The sequence below is a fragment of the Camponotus vicinus genome, unplaced genomic scaffold (assembly GCF_025532165.1).
Source record: "Camponotus vicinus isolate PSW18456_S1 unplaced genomic scaffold, iyCamVici1.0 SCAF_5, whole genome shotgun sequence".
In the NCBI taxonomy this organism is placed as follows: domain Eukaryota; kingdom Metazoa; phylum Arthropoda; class Insecta; order Hymenoptera; family Formicidae; genus Camponotus; species Camponotus vicinus.
The window spans coordinates 17,457,400-17,475,842 of record NW_028141977.1 but is presented as its reverse complement, the minus strand read 5'-3'; the positions used below and the strand labels follow the sequence as shown (position 1 = coordinate 17,475,842).

The 18,443-nt window shown below is 29.5% G+C and overlaps 5 protein-coding genes and 2 long non-coding RNA genes across 14 annotated transcripts; 3 read left to right on the top strand and 4 right to left on the bottom strand.

Annotated features, from left to right (window-relative positions):
* Positions 1-517: 517 nt before the first annotated feature.
* LOC145971919 (ankyrin repeat domain-containing protein 54) lies at positions 518-4,594 on the bottom strand. 3 transcript variants are annotated; one of them, XM_083100017.1, is made up of 5 exons: positions 4,505-4,594; positions 3,980-4,429; positions 3,636-3,690; positions 1,899-2,124; positions 518-1,534 (listed from the first exon to the last, which is right to left on the bottom strand). In XM_083100017.1, exons 2-5 carry the CDS (start codon positions 4,331-4,333, stop codon positions 1,099-1,101), a joined length of 1,071 nt encoding a protein of 356 aa, XP_082956143.1. In that variant the 5' UTR covers positions 4,334-4,429; positions 4,505-4,594; the 3' UTR covers positions 518-1,098. The 3 variants fall into 3 exon arrangements, with proteins under 3 accessions (XP_082956143.1, XP_082956144.1, XP_082956142.1); XM_083100018.1 differs by having other exon boundaries at positions 3,636-3,687; positions 3,980-4,568; XM_083100016.1 differs by having other exon boundaries at positions 3,980-4,567.
* On the top strand, positions 3,982-5,034 carry LOC145971920 (uncharacterized). Its single transcript, XR_014439003.1, has 3 exons — positions 3,982-4,624; positions 4,815-4,852; positions 4,956-5,034. It is a non-coding gene; the product is annotated as an uncharacterized LOC145971920 (long non-coding RNA).
* Positions 5,035-5,317: 283 nt separating this feature from the next.
* Positions 5,318-9,730, top strand: Zc3h3 (zinc finger CCCH domain-containing protein 3). The gene is made up of 7 exons (XM_083100387.1): positions 5,318-5,620; positions 5,778-6,687; positions 6,773-6,861; positions 6,968-7,124; positions 7,654-7,812; positions 8,107-8,302; positions 8,793-9,730. The coding sequence occupies exons 1-7, from the start codon at positions 5,557-5,559 to the stop codon at positions 9,198-9,200; spliced, it is 1,983 nt and encodes a 660-aa protein (XP_082956513.1). The 5' UTR covers positions 5,318-5,556; the 3' UTR covers positions 9,201-9,730.
* A 1,174-nt stretch (positions 9,731-10,904) lies between these two features.
* On the bottom strand, positions 10,905-13,197 carry LOC145972113 (LETM1 domain-containing protein 1). 3 transcript variants are annotated; one of them, XM_083100388.1, is made up of 4 exons: positions 12,939-13,197; positions 11,632-12,675; positions 11,389-11,538; positions 10,905-11,131 (listed from the first exon to the last, which is right to left on the bottom strand). In XM_083100388.1, the coding sequence occupies exons 2-4, from the start codon at positions 12,352-12,354 to the stop codon at positions 10,952-10,954; spliced, it is 1,053 nt and encodes a 350-aa protein (XP_082956514.1). In that variant the 5' UTR covers positions 12,355-12,675; positions 12,939-13,197; the 3' UTR covers positions 10,905-10,951. The 3 variants fall into 3 exon arrangements, with proteins under 3 accessions (XP_082956514.1, XP_082956515.1, XP_082956516.1); XM_083100389.1 differs by having other exon boundaries at positions 12,952-13,197; XM_083100390.1 differs by lacking the exon at positions 12,939-13,197 and having other exon boundaries at positions 11,632-12,838.
* On the top strand, positions 11,622-16,335 carry LOC145972117 (uncharacterized). 2 transcript variants are annotated; one of them, XR_014439061.1, is made up of 3 exons: positions 11,622-13,279; positions 13,370-13,521; positions 16,092-16,335. It is a non-coding gene; the product is annotated as an uncharacterized LOC145972117 (long non-coding RNA). The 2 variants fall into 2 exon arrangements; XR_014439060.1 differs by having other exon boundaries at positions 13,370-13,539.
* Positions 13,566-16,877, bottom strand: LOC145972114 ((3R)-3-hydroxyacyl-CoA dehydrogenase-like). Of its 3 annotated transcripts, none has more exons than XM_083100392.1 (5): positions 16,738-16,877; positions 15,246-15,375; positions 14,958-15,074; positions 14,349-14,727; positions 13,566-14,261 (listed from the first exon to the last, which is right to left on the bottom strand). In XM_083100392.1, the coding sequence occupies exons 2-5, from the start codon at positions 15,283-15,285 to the stop codon at positions 14,045-14,047; spliced, it is 753 nt and encodes a 250-aa protein (XP_082956518.1). In that variant the 5' UTR covers positions 15,286-15,375; positions 16,738-16,877; the 3' UTR covers positions 13,566-14,044. The 3 variants fall into 3 exon arrangements, with proteins under 3 accessions (XP_082956518.1, XP_082956517.1, XP_082956520.1); XM_083100391.1 differs by lacking the exon at positions 16,738-16,877 and adding an exon at positions 15,867-16,209; XM_083100394.1 differs by lacking the exons at positions 15,246-15,375; positions 16,738-16,877 and adding an exon at positions 15,867-16,212.
* Positions 16,737-18,424, bottom strand: LOC145972115 ((3R)-3-hydroxyacyl-CoA dehydrogenase-like). Its single transcript, XM_083100395.1, has 4 exons — positions 18,146-18,424; positions 17,859-17,975; positions 17,091-17,466; positions 16,737-17,003 (listed from the first exon to the last, which is right to left on the bottom strand). Exons 1-4 carry the CDS (start codon positions 18,183-18,185, stop codon positions 16,787-16,789), a joined length of 750 nt encoding a protein of 249 aa, XP_082956521.1. The 5' UTR covers positions 18,186-18,424; the 3' UTR covers positions 16,737-16,786.
* Positions 18,425-18,443: the final 19 nt, after the last annotated feature.

Sequence of the window (18,443 nt, the reverse complement as noted above, 5' to 3'; positions counted from 1 at the left end):
ATATTTCAGATGTAATAACTAAAAATTTAATTAGATTGTTTTCTTAAATATTTATAAAATAAAATTTAAACATCAGAGAGAGAATTCTTGGTAGTTTTATATATGAATACAAAATTTTAATATAGAGAAAGTTTTATTTAATTTTTTACATATAATGAAATTGCAATTATTATTAAATGAATTATATACAGCATTTATGTTATTATGAGAACCATTTACAAATTTGTACATTGTGATAAAATACAAGATATTGATTAATAAGAAATTGCTTATTTTCTCTCTGGTAAGATTTTATTTCAATATTAAATATTTTATATTCACACTCTTAATTAGATATAGCATGTCCATTGGCCATAAGCGTATAAATTAATTAGCTGACATTTATTAAACAAAACAATCCTATAGTTTCTAGTCTTTACATTAAATTTTATTATAAGAAATGTCTCGAATAATTCCTCAAATTAATTAATAAGTATATATATATATATATATGTAGAGAGAGAGAGGATAATCAGTATATAGAAATTCAGTCTTTAATCATGTTGAATCCAGACAAGTATGCTAGCTCGTCCATTCCAGGTAATCATGTCTTGAAAATTTATTACAATATTTGGCCGACTATCTGTCTTATATCGATATAGTCTTATCTTTTTATTCTGTATAGCACGAACAGCACGATCTCTGTTCATATCTCTTACAAAAATAACATTTTATATTAAGCAGAAGAAAGAAAATACTTATCACTAACAATCTCATAACTTCTAATCTTTATATTAAATTTAATTATAAAAAATGTGTCAGAAACTCAAGAAACAAAAAGAAAAAAAATTGCTTAACATTTTATTGAAAAGCATATATAAAATGATATATATTTTATTACTTTATATATATGCATTTGTGCGTGTGTATATATTTATAAATATATACATATAATATGAATACATTGTGTATAACCTATGGATGTACATGAAATATATAAGCATAGACACATATATATAAATTTCCAAAAACAATATATTATCAAAAATTTTAGAAGATTTTTACTCAACTTATGAACAATGTGTGTAATATTATACTATCACATTCTGCAGAAAGCAATTAACCAGTTATATTAAGAGAATCTATATTGGCTAATAAATCTTTCACATCATCCTGAACTTGATCCGAAGTGCTGGATAAAGAGAGTCGTGAGCAGAAATTGCTCAATGTCTCTACTTGTTCTTGCATATTTTTTTGTTTCAGCAAATATGCCAATAACATGTTAGCTATTTCATGCATCTCCTGCTTGACTTTATCCATATCTTTATTATTATAATTCCGATATAACATCCTTAATTTCGCTTTCGCGAGTTGCAACGGATTATAGCCATATTTATCTAATGCAAGAACATTAGTACCAGCTGTTAAAAGTAGCGTTACTACCGATATTTTGCTAGTAACTGCTGCTAAGTGCAATGGTGTATTGCCTATACAATCACGTTGATTTGGATCTGCACCATTTTCCAACAATAATTGGACCATCTCTGTGTAACCCCTATGACAAAAAAACATGAATTTTAATGCGTGTCACAACAATAAATTAACTTCATATTACAAAGTATATATTGGCAATGAGATTATTTAGTAAAAAAATATTATTTTTAGCCTGATTAATAACAAAAAGCATCCTCTTTAAAAACAGCTTAATACAATTCTAAAATGAAACTTATCTTTTTTTATATTCTGATTTCGTTCTATAACAATGTGTTTTTCACAAGAGATATTTGTAAGCCTGTAGCTATGTCAAAACTTAAATTCTATCTAAAATTACTCTTTGAAATTACAGACAGATACAGCTGGCAATAGCTTTAAGGATATATAGAAAAATGTTTATATTATTATTTAAATATACAAATTACCTGCAAGCTGCATGATGAAGTGGTGTTCGCCCATCACTATCAGAACAGTTTGGTGATACACCAGACTGCAAGAGTGAGCTCATCAACATGGTATTATTTACAGTAGCAGCCAATCGCATCCTTAGCCCAATATGATAAATCTGCCAATCTTTCAAACTATTGACCTTCTGCATTAATGATCTTCTGCACCGAGTTATTCGTGATTTTATCTTGGGACAATAAGAGCCTAGATTAAAGTTATCATTATATAGCAAAATTTAATATTTTAATGCTTTTTAAAATATTTTCAATACATCTTTTATCAAGAAATTATATATTAATCTAATTAAAGGTAATGCTAGATTATGTTAGGTGGATTTTTAGATTAGATTTTTGCACTCCGAGGTACATTATGATGAAAGAGTTAGGTCTGGAAAAATTAAAAATTAGGTGGGGAATTAGAGCGTTGAATTTTGAATGGAAAGTTAGAGAAAAAGAGGAAAAGAACTTAATGAAAAAATGTTGGATAGAAAAAGTAAATATGATAAATAAAGAATTGTATAGTAGAGAAAGAGAAAAATTTTTCAATAGGAATGGATGGAGTGTAGAGGAAATCGAGAATATATGAGATAGTAGTTTAAAGATGGAAATTGAAAATATGATAAGAGATAGAGAAAGAGATATACAGAGGCAAACGGTAGATAGTAGGATAAGGGAGACGAGATATAATACAAGATAGTAGGAATAGGAATAGAAAGACCTAGTTATCTAAGAAGAGAAATTTTGGATATTGAGGGAATAGGTGACAAGGTAAGAGCATTATTAAGACTAAGATGCAGTAATATGGAAAGAGAAAATAGGTATTGGATAATGGAAAAGGAGTATAAAGTATATATATTTTGTGAAGAAGGATTAGATAATATAGAACATTATGTAGGGGAATGTGTAGAAGTGAAAGAATGGTTTGTGAGTCTAGGAAGTAATGCAAATGAGAGGATTCAAAAATTACTGAATGATGACTTGGAGGAAGAGAAAGGAAAAATTCTAGAAAGATTATGGAAGGAAAAAGAGAAAAAAGAAAGAGGAAAAAGAAAAAAGTATATAGAACAATCAGAAGAGCTTATATAAGGTAGGAAAGAATTGGAAGTAGAAAATAAAAGATAGGTAAAGGTAATAACGAGGTAAAGAAATAAACAAAGTATAAAGGAAATAATAAGTTATAAGGTATAAATATAAGCGAAATATGTGATAATAAAAGAAAATGAAATGTGATACTATGTGATATGTTAGGTTAAGATAAGAAAACGTTAAAGTTTTGTAAAGGAATGTAAGTGAATCTATATATATAGATATATGTAGTGTATAGGTAGGCACGTATATATATGTAAAAAGAAATGTAAAAGGTATAAAGATAGAAATATAGAAATGTATAAGGAAAATTAGCAACTTAGGTTTTTTAGATGTAAAAGGTATAGACAGATGAATGTGTAGAATTTTTGTTACCAAGTCCCTTCTTGGCATAAAAAGCTGAAGAATAAAGTAACTAACTATATATTAATCTAATCTTATCTGAACTAAACCAAAAAGATGATTGTATACAGAGAAAAAGTAATAACACAAGTATAAAAAGAAAAAGTAATAATACAAGTATAAAAATAAAAAATGAGTACAAAAAAAACAATTTTCCAAATAAAAATATATTATAAGAATATTTTTCTCTCTGTAAAATAATCTAATTAAAATTGTAGAAACACTTACTATAATCAATTTTACTTCCATATGTTCCAAATGTTCCTGGTGTTATTATTTCCTGCTAAAATAATATTAATATACTTTCTTCTATATTCATAATTGCTTGCTCACTATATTCTTATACGAATCAATTTATTTGCAACAATTGTTTATTAAAGCAGTTCATTATTTAGCAGAAAGCTGAAAGATCTTAATATCTACATTATCATGATTGTAAGATCTATATTATCGTGTTTTTTGTTGAATGCTCTTATCAGCTCTATTTATTTTCAACTTGTATTTGAGTAAAGAAATAATTTTTCTGACAATAATCAAAGAAAGTCATTTCACATTTAGAAACGACTATTTACCTTAGATTTCATTTTCGATATCAGACTTTTTCTGGCACTATCTTGCAGCATTCTTGTTCTTTGTTGGTTAGGATCCGTTGAGGATTCGTCTGTACGCCAACAATTGGTGATACATTGCAACAGAATGCTATTCTCATTTGTTTTTAATGAGCCGATGGAGTAACCTTTATTATCGAGGTTATCGAAGCACAAGCGCGGGATCGAATTATCAAACTCTATTCTTAATTCCTCATCATTGACGGGATTGATGCTGCTACTGGTAACCTGGACGTGCTGCTGCTGGTTCTCGTGTTGAACGCTCGAGCTATCATTCGAGTCGTTCCCGGTTTCCACTCCCGAGTCCACCGACGTCATGTTAAGTAAATCGAAGAAACTGAGCTCTCTCGCGGTGAGCACAATCGCCCTTTCCTCTCGTTCGCGAGAGCCTTTTTCAGAACGTGGTCTATAATACTACAGTATTGATGTAAATAAATTATTCTTTCTCGATCTAAATGTGTATATAAACTACTAATGATAAAAATATGCCTTCTCTGTGCGTAGAACCACGTAGTCTGGCGTCTGGCACAATTCTTCGATGCAGTTCCCCCACTTCGCCCTTCACGCACGTGACACGTGACCCCGCATGCGCGTGATAAAAATATCGTTGTGCGCATGGATATTTCAAGACACGTGTATCTGTCATACACAGGTTACTAAATGTCATTGACCAATTACAGCCATTCCTTTGAAGAATGTAATGGTTACATTCTTTAGAAGAATGGCTGTGGTTGGTCAATGACGTCTAGTGACTTATCTCGCTAAGTAATAATCAAATATGATTGGTTTCTACTTTCAGGTCCGACCAATCAGCGTCGAGTTACATCGGAAAATCTAGTAATGTTGCCCAACTGTTGAGTCCGCTGAATGTGACCAATGGCCGCATTCAGCAGACTCAACCGCTAAGTAGCAATCGAACATGATTGGTTTCTACTTTCAGGTCCGACCAATCAGCGTCGAATTACATCGGAAAATCTAGTAATGTTGCCCAACTGTTGAGTCCGCTGAATGTGACCAATGGCTGCGTTCAGCAGAAAAAGCTGCTTTGCAACTGTTGTAAAATTCGTGAGCCTGATTGATGTATGCTTTTAATTTTGACTGAATCTAAGGGCATACACCAATCAGATTCACGAATTTTACAATAGTTGCAAAGCAGCTTTTCCTGCTGAACGCAGCCAATGGCCGCATTCAGCAGACTCAACCGCTAAGTAGCAATCGAACATGATTGGTTTCTACTTTCAGGTCCGACCAATCAGCGTCGAATTACATCGGAAAATCTAGTAATGTTGCCCAACTGTTGAGTCTGCTGAATGCGGCCAATATTCCGTGGAGATTCGCACATCATTTCGCAATATTACATGCATCTAGCACACCCTGTATCTGTACCTTTACATATGGCCACGTATGGCATTGTATTTGATCGTTGAAGATATAGTCGAGATTGTTCGTTAAAATTACTTGAAAGTGCAATTACGTTCCAGGAAATAAGTTTTCCTTAATTGAGACATTCTCTAATTGATTTGCCTATCGAAATTTTTAAAATGGGAGTTCCATCATCTGCAATTACAGAAACCAAGAGATTAAACGAAATTCATTATTTAAAAGGTAAGTTAACAACTTTTTCGAGCAGAATAAATGTTCACAGTATCTTTTTTGCTCTAAATAAAAACACTCTAAACACGTGTCTGTGTTTTATCAAGTTTTTATTAAATTGTTAAGATAAAACAGTTTTTCCTCAATTAACCATTTTGTATAATTGTAGATCAGACAGAGGAGTATGGACAAAATATGCTTCTAAATTCACAATGCAATCAAAAAAATAATTGTTCAAACAGAATTTTCAAGTTTGTAAAGTCTAAGATTCATCCAGATGTGAAAAACAAGGTTCATAATTCTTTTCCGAATTCTGAAACATTATCTGAGGAACCGATCAAAAGTACACATGTGAAATCTCAATTACTTCCCACAAATGTTTATGTTAACCCAAACTTTAAACTACAAAATCCAACCGTACATATCAATCCAAATATTTATGCTAAACCTTTAATACATATTAATCCAAAAATAATGCACAATATTGCTAATTCAAATCAAAATCTACAAAATAATGTGAACACAACAAATACGAGTACAACAAAAGTAAACGTGGATGACAATGAACCAACAAAAATCAAGAGAGCTATATATGTTAATCCAACATTGTTGAAGAAATTATCATCTTGTAAAGAGAAATCGGCAGAATCTAAAGAATTAATTTCTAAAGAATCAATTGCAACAGAACAATCTGTCTGTTCAAGACTAAAGCCTATAAAAAATGTCAACAGTCAAAAGATTCCTTCAAAGAGGGTTAATAATTCTAGCATTGTGCTTTTATCACGCAGAAAACTCGTGAGAGTAGCTCGTTCTCCGAAAATCATGTCTAAATCTTTTCTAGTATCTCAATATAAGTTACCAAAATCTACAGAATTAATAGGAAAAAAAATTGATAAAACAATATTGCAAACAAAACTTAAATCGTTAACAAATAATACATTACAATCTACAAATAAATCTAATTTATCGAAATTATATATCAATAAATCTAACAATAATTCTAAAGTGACCAAATATAAGATTGATAGGACTCTATTAAAAGTTAAAAGAACTAGCCTCTCAGAAAAGAGAAAAGTTATGCAAGTATTATTTACTATCATATCTAATGAATCATATCTAATGAATCATGAAATGAAAAATTTCATAAAAATTTTTATATTATAGAGAAGGCGCAGAGAAACTTGTTACTATCGGTGGAATTGTTTACAAAGCTTCTAAAAACAAATTAATACGGAAGAATTCTTCATTGAAACGTACGCGCATCTTATTGTTTTGAATTTTATTATTGTATTAGATGCATATATGGATTTTTAATTTATAAAGCTATACATTTTATAAAATTTTTTTATGGAATTTCAGGAAAACGATCATTTAATGGAAAAAATGATAAACCTATTTATGATAAAAAACGAGTCAATAAAGAAACTTTAAATTGTACATTAGAAACAAATACCAATAGTAAAACACGATTTACCTTGAATACATCATTAAAAACCACTTACAAAAATAGTATCAGGTATATATGTTTATCTAGCACTGTGCAGTCAATTTCATATGTTCTAAACTTATCATAGGATTAAATATTTCCTCTGTTTCAAATTTTTCTCAATTTCCATTTATATTCTAATGACAAAATAAAAATATTGCGTGCTTTATCTTCACTTTCACAATCTACCATGATTTTGTGGCAAATTTGAATACTTAACTTTATATATAATAATTAACTTGTATTATGCTCTTATTCGTTATATGGTATGTTTTTAAATAATTTTTTTTTAAATAAAGTAATATTATCCAAGTAGTGCTCTTCTAGCTATATGTTATATGATCACATGTCTAATTACATTAGAATGATAATTAAACAAATAATGTTTGGTTCCAACTTGACTTTATAATATGTGCAATTGATTTAATGAATAAGTTGCATAGAAAGAAAAGATTTAAAGAAACGATTAATTTAAAAAAAGGAAGAATCTAAAAAAATTAAATTAATGTGAGGTGTGTTATTGTTCTTCATACAAATTTATTAGTTTATTTTTTTGTAGCAACAAAGCAAAACAAAGAAGCATACGAATTTTACGAAATAAAATGCACAAGAACAACCAACCTTGTTTAATTTTTCAACGATTCGGATCTTGTCCAAACCATGAAAATGGAAAATGTCTCAAACGACATGATAAGAAACAGGTGTCACTCTGCAAAAAGTAAATAAATTATCTAAAAGTATCTAATATACATACAACTATATATTATATAGTTATTAAATTATTATATACTTATATAATTATTATATATTTATGTAATTATTAAATATATTAATCTTTTTAAGACACATTTAATATAGATAGCTCATATTAGATAATACATGATGGACACAACTCTATCATGTTTATTTATAACTATACCATAATAGAATAAAAATTAAAATTCTTGATTTCTAATAGAAAAAAAATAATAGAACAAGAAACCTTAAATCATGCAATTTTTTAAATGTCCAGTTTCCTGCAAGGGAAGTGTTTCTTAGACAAATGTTCTCTATCACATGATGTTGGACCTGAAAAGATGCCCACATGCAAGTACTTCCTTGATGGTTGCTGCACAAGAGACGACTGTCCTTATCTTCACGTTAAAGTATCTTCAAATACTTCAATCTGCATAGATTTTCTACAAGGATATTGTGTTAAAGGAACCAAGGTACTTACATTAATTTTGGTCTTTCAATCCATTACTTGTTGGTTAATCTATTAGTTGCTTACAATAAACATAACAATTCGTTATAAACATACTCCCGTTAGTAAGACAGAGATCTCAGACACGTGGCTCACGAGCTGCAGATGATTAGTTACATTACCATACGGCCCATAGATTTTTATGGTACAGGTAAGTAAAAGCGACGATTCCGATTATCGATACACAGGAAATATATGGCCGTAGTAATACATAGAAGATTCTTTATTCTATTCTATGTGGTGGTGTTGACTCTTGTATCTGCCGTGCGGCTTGTGTGAAGATACGAGTCTGAGACCACTGGTATAAGAGGAGAAAAAAATTCTACTGAAATTAAATTTAAGATTTATAAGATAAAGATAACATTTTAATCATAACAGAGATGCCTTATGTGAACGACATAATGGCTCATGGTAATATTTTATAAAGCATAGAATACTGATTTGTTCTTCTACAGTGCCAACGACGTCACGAGTATCTTTGTCCTGAATTTAACAAATCGGGGAACTGCAGTAAAGGTGAGTGTTGTCCTTATCCTCATAAATCGCATTTCTCTGATTCCGAAAAAAGTGCTAAATATTTGAACAAAATGCGCGATGTGCAAAAAACCACTCTCACGACAAAGAATAATTCCGAGATATCGAGTACGGAAAGCAGATTAAGGTATTATGAAATAAATGATAGTTTAATCGAACATCTTGAGAAAAGGAAAGATACTCCAATTATCGATCGTACAAAACGAATTCAAATTAAAAAGTCTTTAGTAAAGGAAAACGAGTGTATTTTAGATAAGACAGTTTGCCATTCTAATAATAAAAAAAAGCGAGTTTCTGCAGGCAGTTATATCCCTATTGATATATCTTAATTAACATTTATACACATTATTTTCACAGTAAATAATCTTTTAACTTAATTCAATTGTTAATATGATTACGATTATTAATTGAATTAAACTAACATTTGAATGAGTGTATATATATTTAGAAGTTTCCTTTTAAACTATCGTTATATTCAAAGATTTTTCGTAGTACAATTATTATATAATTTTTTATCGTTTTTATTTGGTGAAGTTATTTAGCTATGTAGTGCTCTATAATACTATAATAAAATAATATAATTTTTGTATATATATATATATATATAAAACAATATATATATATAACAATACTGTCCATGTAAAAGTATTTGATATGCTGTGATATATCGAATATGTTATAAAATTATTTCAGATATATATTATATACAACATATATTACAAATTTTATATATACATATAGATGTGTGTGTGTGCGTATGTATGTGCGTACATGTGTATAATATATAATCGTATATAGTGCGTATTATGTGTATAAATTACAAATATAATAAAGACACAATTTTTGTCAATCTATAAAATATTCCTTTATCAACAAATTATTTCTTATAGAAATAAATTCCTCTCCTGACAAAGAGATTTTTTTATTATATATATACAAATTCTTTAAATTACTTGATATATATAAAGTAGTGGGAAAATAATGCAAGAAATGCAACAGAAAAATGTAGATTTAACCAGGTTTAGTTTATTGTTAAGATTATTTAAGAAAAATACAAAAAATTTAATAATTTCATTGTTCTGATAGTTGAATAAATAAAACGGTTATCCGTTAATTTTTTGTAAGAAATTTGATTTTCGCTATCATATCAGACATTCTAGCTTTAATTCTGCATAGACGATATCATATATGAATTCTTTATATAAAGAAATATATTTGCCACCATATTCTTTTTTTTAGAGTTTTTAATAATCGAGTTTTACTTTTTTTCCTAATAAAAATAATGAGAGAGAATACACATTTTATAATTATAATACAAGTAGGTGACTAATTCTGTACATTCTCATATAAGTAAAATACACAGTAATTTATATAAGTAATTTTTATATTTTTCAAAAATATTTTAATAAATATAAATAGTTATAAATATATATGGTCCAATAAATAGAAGTATTATATAAATAATTTATATATATATATATATATATATATATATATATATATATATATATATATTATATACATATACGCATATGTTATTCAGCTTTAACTGTAACAAATACAATATAGAATATCATATTCAGTACAACAATATTAACAAACTAAAAATTAAAGTTTACATCCTTCAAATACTAAAATAGAAAAGCGTACATTTGCACATTTTTATTTTTCGCATATATTATAAATTTCCTTCAGTATATAAAGTGATAACTTGTAGATAGAAATATAGCAAGTTTTTGTACATTATATATACAGAATAATGTATTACAATAATTTTTCTGATATATAGAAAAATCATATATATATATACATATAATATAGATATTAAAGCATCTGCAAAGAAAACAATGTTTATCTGTACTGTGTATATTTATAAACGAAAGAGTAATATATTAACACTTTAATAGTTTAATAATACAATAGTTTAATTATGCAAAAAATATTTTTAAGCAAAAGATGAATGTTAAGTTGACTAGAAATTTTAAAGTAAATTTTTGTGAAAAAAAGATAACATTAAAATAAATTGTCCAAAATCTAGCAAAAATGAAGAATCTTTATTTAATTATATGTAATTATATATTTAATTATATATAAGAATCCAATTTGTTGTATGATTATAAGCTAATAAAATTGGGCTATGTAATAACAAAGAGATATTATTTTTGTCAACAGATGCTGATACTGCTAACCATTGCTCAAGCCAGCTTCTCATACTTTCTATAGACATATTTGTAGGGTTTAAACCTCTAAAGGATAAGGCCTGAAAAATAAATTAATTATAAAGCAATTAATATTTTCTGCACAGTATACTAATATAAGATTTTCATTGAAATAATTAAGTTACAATATTTTTAAAGTAATTAAATTTACATAAAAAAATAAAAACAATAATAGTATAAATAACACAACAATGTAGCTTCTTTAGTTTTTTAGATAATAAAATAAATAATTATATTCTTTCATTAGATGTATATATTTATAGTATTCTTGAAACATAAGTTAACAAGAAATATCTACCCATCGCATTGCTTCATTAGGCATTGCTTTTACTCCTCCTTCTCTTACAATAGCGTGATCCATTCGCAAAATTAACATACCCCTTTCCATCAATCTTTTTCTTTTGAAAGGTCTCCACAGAGACATACCATGTATTGCTAATAATTCTCTCTAAAAAAAAAAGAAAAGAAAATAAACATTTATGTAAAAAGCTTTAAAGAGTAAGAATTCAGTAGTGATGGATGTACGAATTTATAGACTTACCATGTGTTTCCTCTTTAAAATATCAAGGGAATATGGTGGACCCGAGAAGAGCTCAGAACATGCTATAATATTCGTGGTGGTTGGATGCGTACCGCTTCCTAGACAGGCTATAACATCTCGCCACTTTATTCTGAGTGTTTGATCTTTGATGGTCTTAAGCTCCATCTGCATGCATCTGAACAGCGGCCTGTTATGTTTGAGCCTGTTCTTGTGATCAGACAGCATGAAGTCTAATTTCTGCTGAAGCGTCCAATAGTGCGACGTCAACAGGTAACGCGGAAAGTAAACGGCTAGAGGAAAAATAATGTAATTCGTAAATGGAACAGCCGACAACAGGAACAACGGTGACAGTTTTCGCAGGTCTCTCGGCATCGTATACATCAACTGCAGCTCCTCCCGCGTCAAACTATCCATGCCGTTCGACCCTTGTTTCTTTATCGCCGAGACGAACCTTTTCAAGTCCGTGTATACGTCTTTACTGCCGATGCTGAACACGCGATACACCTGCATCGTACGTGGAAATCTCTGTTCAAGCGTGCGCTCATAGTTCTTGATGTAATTCATGTACTTGTCGAACCAATACTTTTTCAGGTTAGCCACTTTGTCAGGCTCTTTCGCGCTCTTTGTCGTTTTCACAAGACCACGTTGTATCGAGGTGCGTTTTAAGGGCTCCAACGTGTTCGTGCTCTCTCGCATAAGTATCCTGGTTATGATTTTGTACATTTTGAGACTGAATCGCCGCTAGAGAAAATCAAACGAGCACCGCACTACGATCGGCTCCACGATCCGGATCAGCTGATCCGAAAGGATCTCTCGCTTTCGAACGTTCTTATCGGTTTTAATTATCATAATCTTCAAACTGTTGTTTTTCGTATTAATAATCTTTGCATTTTATATCATGTAATGTTGCTTGTTAAAATTATATCGATATAACCTTGTAACATGCGTCGAATGCATAGTCACTTTTCCTGATTGGTAAACATTTACTTTTTACTTTGTTATATCATGGTTATATCAGAGAGAAGAATGAGCAGGTGGTAATCTCTGAAAGCGATGAAAGCTTTGAATATAAATTTCTACCTATGTAAATTAATTATAAAGCAATTAATATTTTCTGCACAGTATACGAAAATAAGATTTTCATTGAAATAATTAAGTTACAATATTTTTAAAATAAATAATTAAGCTCTAAATTTTAATATATTTATAATATTAATGTAATAATATAATAATTTAATAATTTATTTAATAATATTTTTTCAACAATTTAATAATTTGTTCAATTATATATATTTAATTATATATACAGCAGAAAGAAACCTGAGAGCGGCCAGGACGGCCTTTTGCCTATTACGGTTTTACTTGACTGCTTGATACGCCCCTCGCACCCATTTTCAAAGTTGGAACTACTTCGTACACCCATTTTCTAGTACTGCCAGTAATGTCTCCACTTGGTGCGTGTCCGTGCTACATCCATAATTTTCATATTGAGAAACACGGGCATCGAGTTCATTTATGCGTGACCTTTTCTCGCAAAATCATATGATTTTCTTTATATATGATATTCTATTTTCACGGATTTTATTTAATTATATGTTTATGTTTCAATGTCGCAAAAAAACAAATGACATCTAAGAAAGAATGCATTGTAAGAGCACATGAAAATCATTTTTATATTAAAGAAGAGCTTCTGAAAATCTCTCTCGTTTTTCACAATATATATATTTTTTTTTTAAAGAAGGAGCGCAAGAAAACGATCGTTGATGAACTTATGGTTGATGCAGAGTTCACAAAATACAATAAGCGTAAATATAAAGAAATTATTGAAGAAAAGAAAAAGACACATTATAAGGCACACAAACACGCAAAAAGACTTAAAGGAAAAATGAAGTAATTTATCACAATTATGTAAGATATTTTACATGCTTAAAAAATTTTTGTAAAAATATTTCCAAAATTTTTTATTTATATCTTTAATATTGTAAAATATTGTAAAAATATAATATCATAAATGCATACACCAATTTCTCTAAAAATTATATATTAATATGAAAAAAATTTTAATATCTATGTTTAAAGACTGTATTAGATGAATTCTTTCCGAATTCGCGACAAAATTCAGAATAGAATTTTATATAATTATTTTTTTATTTATATTGTAATATACGATTTCATGAAAATGATAAAAAAACAATGGAAAAAGTAAAATATCGATATGTACAAAAAATATATCTAAATACAGAATATGCGAAATGTAAATTTATAAATAAAATTCTTAAATTTTGTCGCGAATTCAATAGATCACTATAAAAAAGCAAGATTTTTACATATATGTATAATTCTTGATTAATAGCCTATTTATATGGTACGCCTAATGTATATGTATATATGAATAGTAAAACTTAATGCAATCCTAATTCACTCCTCCAGTAACTTCAATAGAGGCTCCATTTATGTAAGAACTTCTATCAGAAGCTAAAAACGCGATAACCTCTGCTACTTCTTCTGGCTTTCCGGCTCTTTGTAATGATACATTTTTTAGCAACATTTCCCTAGTTTCGTCAGGTATAATTGCAGTCATAGGAGTCTCTATAAAACCAGGCAATACTGCGTTTATCCGAATTCCAAACCTGTAGAACATACATAATACAGTTACATATTTTTCAAATTAATAAACTTTTTAAATAAATTAATCAAGATATATATCTAACACATACTGTCCAAACTCCAACGAAGCGCACTTTGTCATAGCTATCACTCCAGCTTTTGACGCGGAATAAGTACTATGTCCAATGAAGTTACAATGTTTAGCAAGAATCGAACTTATATTGATAATTGAAGAATTTTCGGTTGCATTTGCTTCTATCATCGCTTTAACAGCAGTTTGCGTCACTAAAAAGGTACCTTTTAAGTTGACATTAATGATATCATCAAAATTATTTTCATCGAGTTCCATCAAAAACATTTTCCGCGCGATGCCTGCCGAATTAACAATGATAGTAGGAGGCTTTAAAAATTGCTTCACGACATCTTTAAACGCAGTTTCGACACTGTTTCGATCCCCAACATTAATATGCAATGCAATATGTTCAGTACCTGCAAATAAAAGTATACATGATATAGAGTTCATTTTCAGATGTTTACAACATTTGCTATATAGCAAATTAATGATCATAAAATAGAATTAATTATTAAGAGAAATAAATATAATCTCAATAAACTATAACATTTCAATGTTAAGCATATGGAAATGAACCCTGTATCAGTTTCAAAAATGCCCTCTTTCATTCTCCTTTTGACATAAAAAATATATAATATATATAAACCTTCTAAAGAGGCAACAGTTTCCTGAGCAGTTTTAATATTCTGATCGGCTGCGACAACGTTTGCGCCTTCACGTGCTAAAACTCGACATACTTCTTTTCCGATGCCGCTTCCAGCACCTGCAACAGAATCGAGAAAGAACTGACAAAATTACGCGTTACTTAAACATTTTAATATTCTAATCTAACGCATTTTTGCTGAATAACGATTCCTCTGAACAAATTTTGCTATCTATTTCTTCAGAATGAAAATCTGATTAAACTAAATTAAATAAAAAGAGATCCACGAACCGGTAACGAGTGCCAGTTTTCCAGCTAAGAGTCTCGACATTTCGAAATAAAGATTACGGTTTAAACGACCGGAGCACAACTATAGGCGTATAATAAATAAACCGTGCGTTCCTATTCTCTCCTTTGTTTCCTGTAACATGAAATTTTAGAAAGAGAGAACTTATTTTCTTGGTAGTTTCTTCTTTGTTTAATGATGCGTGGGGGAGGGAGGGAGAATCGATCAAAACATATGTCAAATGAAGTGGCCCCACTCTTGTTATTGATAGACAGAAAAACTAATACCACAAAAGCATGTTGTCCTTTTATAATTTGTTTAACTTTTTAGTCAAACGCGATGTTTATGAAAATTTTTTTTCAGAAATCTGACGCTTTATTTAGAATTCTGGGTAGCCCCTCACGAGTTCTAACGATTATTATTATTATAAGACTCGAAGCGCTAAAACCAAAATTGACAGAGTTCTCGTCGATTTTCGTCTCTCGGGTCGAATATGTCCAAGTCCCTCAGAAAAATTTTTTTCGGAAATCCGCCGCTTTATTTAGAGTTTTGAATAACTCTTCACGAATTCTAAAGATTATTATTAAGACTCGAAGCGCTAAAATCAAACTTGAAAGAATTCTCACCGATTTTCATCTCTCGGATCGAATATTTCCAAGTCCCTCGGATCGAAAAATTTTTCGCAGAAATCCGACGTTCTATTAACAGTTCTGGGTAACCCCTCACGAGTTCTAAAGATTATTATTAAGACTCGAAGCGCTAAAATCAAAACTGACAGAGTTCTCGACAATTACCGTTTCTCGAGTCGAAAATTTCTAAATCCCTGACGTCGAAAAATTTTTTTCTTTCAGTTTTCGAGCGCAAATATAAAGAGATTATTGAAGAGAAGAAAAAGACGCATTATAAGGCACACAAGACGCAAAAAGACTTAAAGGAAAAAGGAAGTAATTTATCACAATTATGTAAGAGAGAGAGAGAGAGAGAGAGAGAGAGAGAGATATTTTACATGCTTAAAGATATAAATAAAAATTTTTGTAAAAATATTTACAAAACTTTTTATTTATATCTTTAATATTGTAAAAATATAATACCAAATATATATTCATACACCAATATATAAAAAAATACCAAAATATAATAGCAAATATATATGCATACACCAATTTCTTTAAAAAATATGTATTAATATGAAAAAAAATATTAATATCTATGTTTAAAGACTGCTTTAGATGTATTCTTTCCGAATTCGCGACAAAATTTAGAATGGAATTTTATATAATTATTTTTTTAATTATATTGTAATATATAATTTCATGAAAAATATAAAAAAAAGCAATGAAAAAAATAAAGCATAGATATATACAAAATATATATCGAAATATAGAATATGTAAAATGTAAAATTATAAATAAAATTCTCAAATTTTGTTGCGAATTAAATAGATTACGATAAGAAAGCAAGCTTTTTACATATATATGTATAATTTTTTATCAATACCCTATTTATATGGTACGCCTAATGTATATGTATATATGAATAGTAAAACTTAATTCAATCCTCCAGTAACTTCAATAGAGGCTCCATTTATGTAAGAACTCCTATCAGAAGCTAAAAATACGATAACCTCTGCTACTTCTTCTGGCTTTCCCAATCTTTGCAATGGTATATTTTTTATAAACATTTCCCTAGCTTCGTCAGGTACAATTTCAGTCATAGGAGTGACTATAAAACCAGGCAATACAGCGTTTATCCGAATTCCAAGCCTGTAGAACATACATAATACAGTTACATATTTTTCATATTAGTTAACTTTTTAAATAAATTAATCAAGATATATATCTAACACATACTGTCCAAACTCCAACGAAGCGCACTTTGTCATAGCTATCACTCCAGCTTTTGACGCGCTATAAGTACTTTGTCCAACGTATCTACGTCTAGCAGCAATCGAACTTATATTGATAATTGAAGAATTTTCGGTTGCATTTCCTTCTATCATCGCTTTAACAGCAATTTGCGTCACTAAAAAGGTACCTTTTAAATTGACATTAATGATATCATCAAAATTACTGTCGTCGTGTTTCATCAAAAGGATATTCCGCGTGATGCCTGCCGAATTAACAATGATAGTAGGAGGCTTTAAAAATTGCTTCACGACATCTTTAAACGCAGTTTCGACACTGTTTCGATCCTCAACATTTATATGTAATGCAATATGTACAGTACCTGGGAACAAAAGTATACATGATACAGAGTTCATTTTCAGATGCTTACAACATTTGCTATGTAGCAAATTAATGATTATGAAATAGAATTAATTATTGAGAGAAATAAATATAATCTCAATAAACTATAACATGTCAATGTACAGCATATGAAAATGAACTTTGTATCAAAAATCCTCTTTCCCCTTTTGGCATAAGAAAAAGATATATATATATATATATATATATATATATATATATATATATATATAATATAATATAATGTAGGGTGCTTTCCATTTAGCGACACAAGTCGACAAGCATTATTCTTTTTTCAGTGAATAACACAAACAAAGATAGAATGACACTTGTGTCGATTTGTGTCGCTAAATGGAAAGCACCCATAATATAAACCTTCTAAAGAGGCAACAGTTTCCTGAGCAGTTCTAATATTCTGATCGGCTGCGACAACGTTCGCACCTTCGCGAGCTAAAACTCGACATACTTCCCTTCCGATGCCGCTTCCAGCACCTACAACAGAATCGAGAAAGAACTGATAAGATTACGCGCTACTTAAACATTTTAATATTCTAATCTAACGCATTTTTGATGAATAACGATTCCTCTGAACAAATTTTGCTATTTATTTCTTCGGAATGAAAATCTGATTAAACTAAATTAAATAAAAAAGATTCACGAACCGGTAACAAGTGCCAGTTTTCCAGCTAAGAGTATCGACATTTCGAAACAAAAAGTATGGTTTAAACGATCGGAGCACAACTGGTCTCATCAGCAGGACTAATCGACACTGTTGAAATCTCTGCGATAAACTCGTTGCATCGTAAAGAAAAATACGGTTGATTAGGATCGAAAGATTCTGATAAGATTTTGAAAAAGCTCATTATCATTCTAGATTAAAAAATTGTTGCACATTGCATAACTGCATGAGTTTGAACAAATATCAATTGGAAATGCGTAAACAACTCGAAAAATGAAGGA

Excerpts from the sequence above, each read along its gene's own strand:
- LOC145971919 (XM_083100017.1), bottom strand. The coding sequence starts at position 4,333 with ATGACGTCGGTGGACTCGGGAGTGGAAACCGGGAACGACTCGAATGAT. Across the intron at positions 2,125-3,635 it reads TGGAAGTAAAATTGATTATA|GCTCTTATTGTCCCAAGATA; the intron begins GTAAGTGTTTCT and ends ACTTTAATCTAG. Across the intron at positions 1,535-1,898 it reads CTTCATCATGCAGCTTGCAG|GGGTTACACAGAGATGGTCC; the intron begins GTAATTTGTATA and ends TTTTTGTCATAG.
- Zc3h3 (XM_083100387.1), top strand. The coding sequence starts at position 5,557 with ATGGGAGTTCCATCATCTGCAATTACAGAAACCAAGAGATTAAACGAA. Across the intron at positions 6,862-6,967 it reads GAAGAATTCTTCATTGAAAC|GAAAACGATCATTTAATGGA; the intron begins GTACGCGCATCT and ends ATGGAATTTCAG. Across the intron at positions 7,813-8,106 it reads CAGGTGTCACTCTGCAAAAA|TTTCCTGCAAGGGAAGTGTT; the intron begins GTAAATAAATTA and ends TTAAATGTCCAG.
- LOC145972113 (XM_083100388.1), bottom strand. The coding sequence starts at position 12,354 with ATGTACAAAATCATAACCAGGATACTTATGCGAGAGAGCACGAACACG. Across the intron at positions 11,539-11,631 it reads TTTTAAAGAGGAAACACATG|AGAGAATTATTAGCAATACA; the intron begins GTAAGTCTATAA and ends TTTTTTTTTTAG. Across the intron at positions 11,132-11,388 it reads CTAATGAAGCAATGCGATGG|GCCTTATCCTTTAGAGGTTT; the intron begins GTAGATATTTCT and ends TTTATTTTTCAG.
- LOC145972114 (XM_083100392.1), bottom strand. The coding sequence starts at position 15,285 with ATGTCGAGACTCTTAGCTGGAAAACTGGCACTCGTTACCG. Across the intron at positions 14,728-14,957 it reads AACTGTTGCCTCTTTAGAAG|GTACTGAACATATTGCATTG; the intron begins GTTTATATATAT and ends TTTTATTTGCAG. Across the intron at positions 14,262-14,348 it reads GCTTCGTTGGAGTTTGGACA|GTTTGGAATTCGGATAAACG; the intron begins GTATGTGTTAGA and ends TATGTTCTACAG.
- LOC145972115 (XM_083100395.1), bottom strand. The coding sequence starts at position 18,185 with ATGTCGATACTCTTAGCTGGAAAACTGGCACTTGTTACCG. Across the intron at positions 17,976-18,145 it reads AAAACTGGCACTTGTTACCG|GTGCTGGAAGCGGCATCGGA; the intron begins GTTCGTGAATCT and ends ATTCTGTTGTAG. Across the intron at positions 17,467-17,858 it reads AACTGTTGCCTCTTTAGAAG|GTACTGTACATATTGCATTA; the intron begins GTTTATATTATG and ends TTTTGTTCCCAG.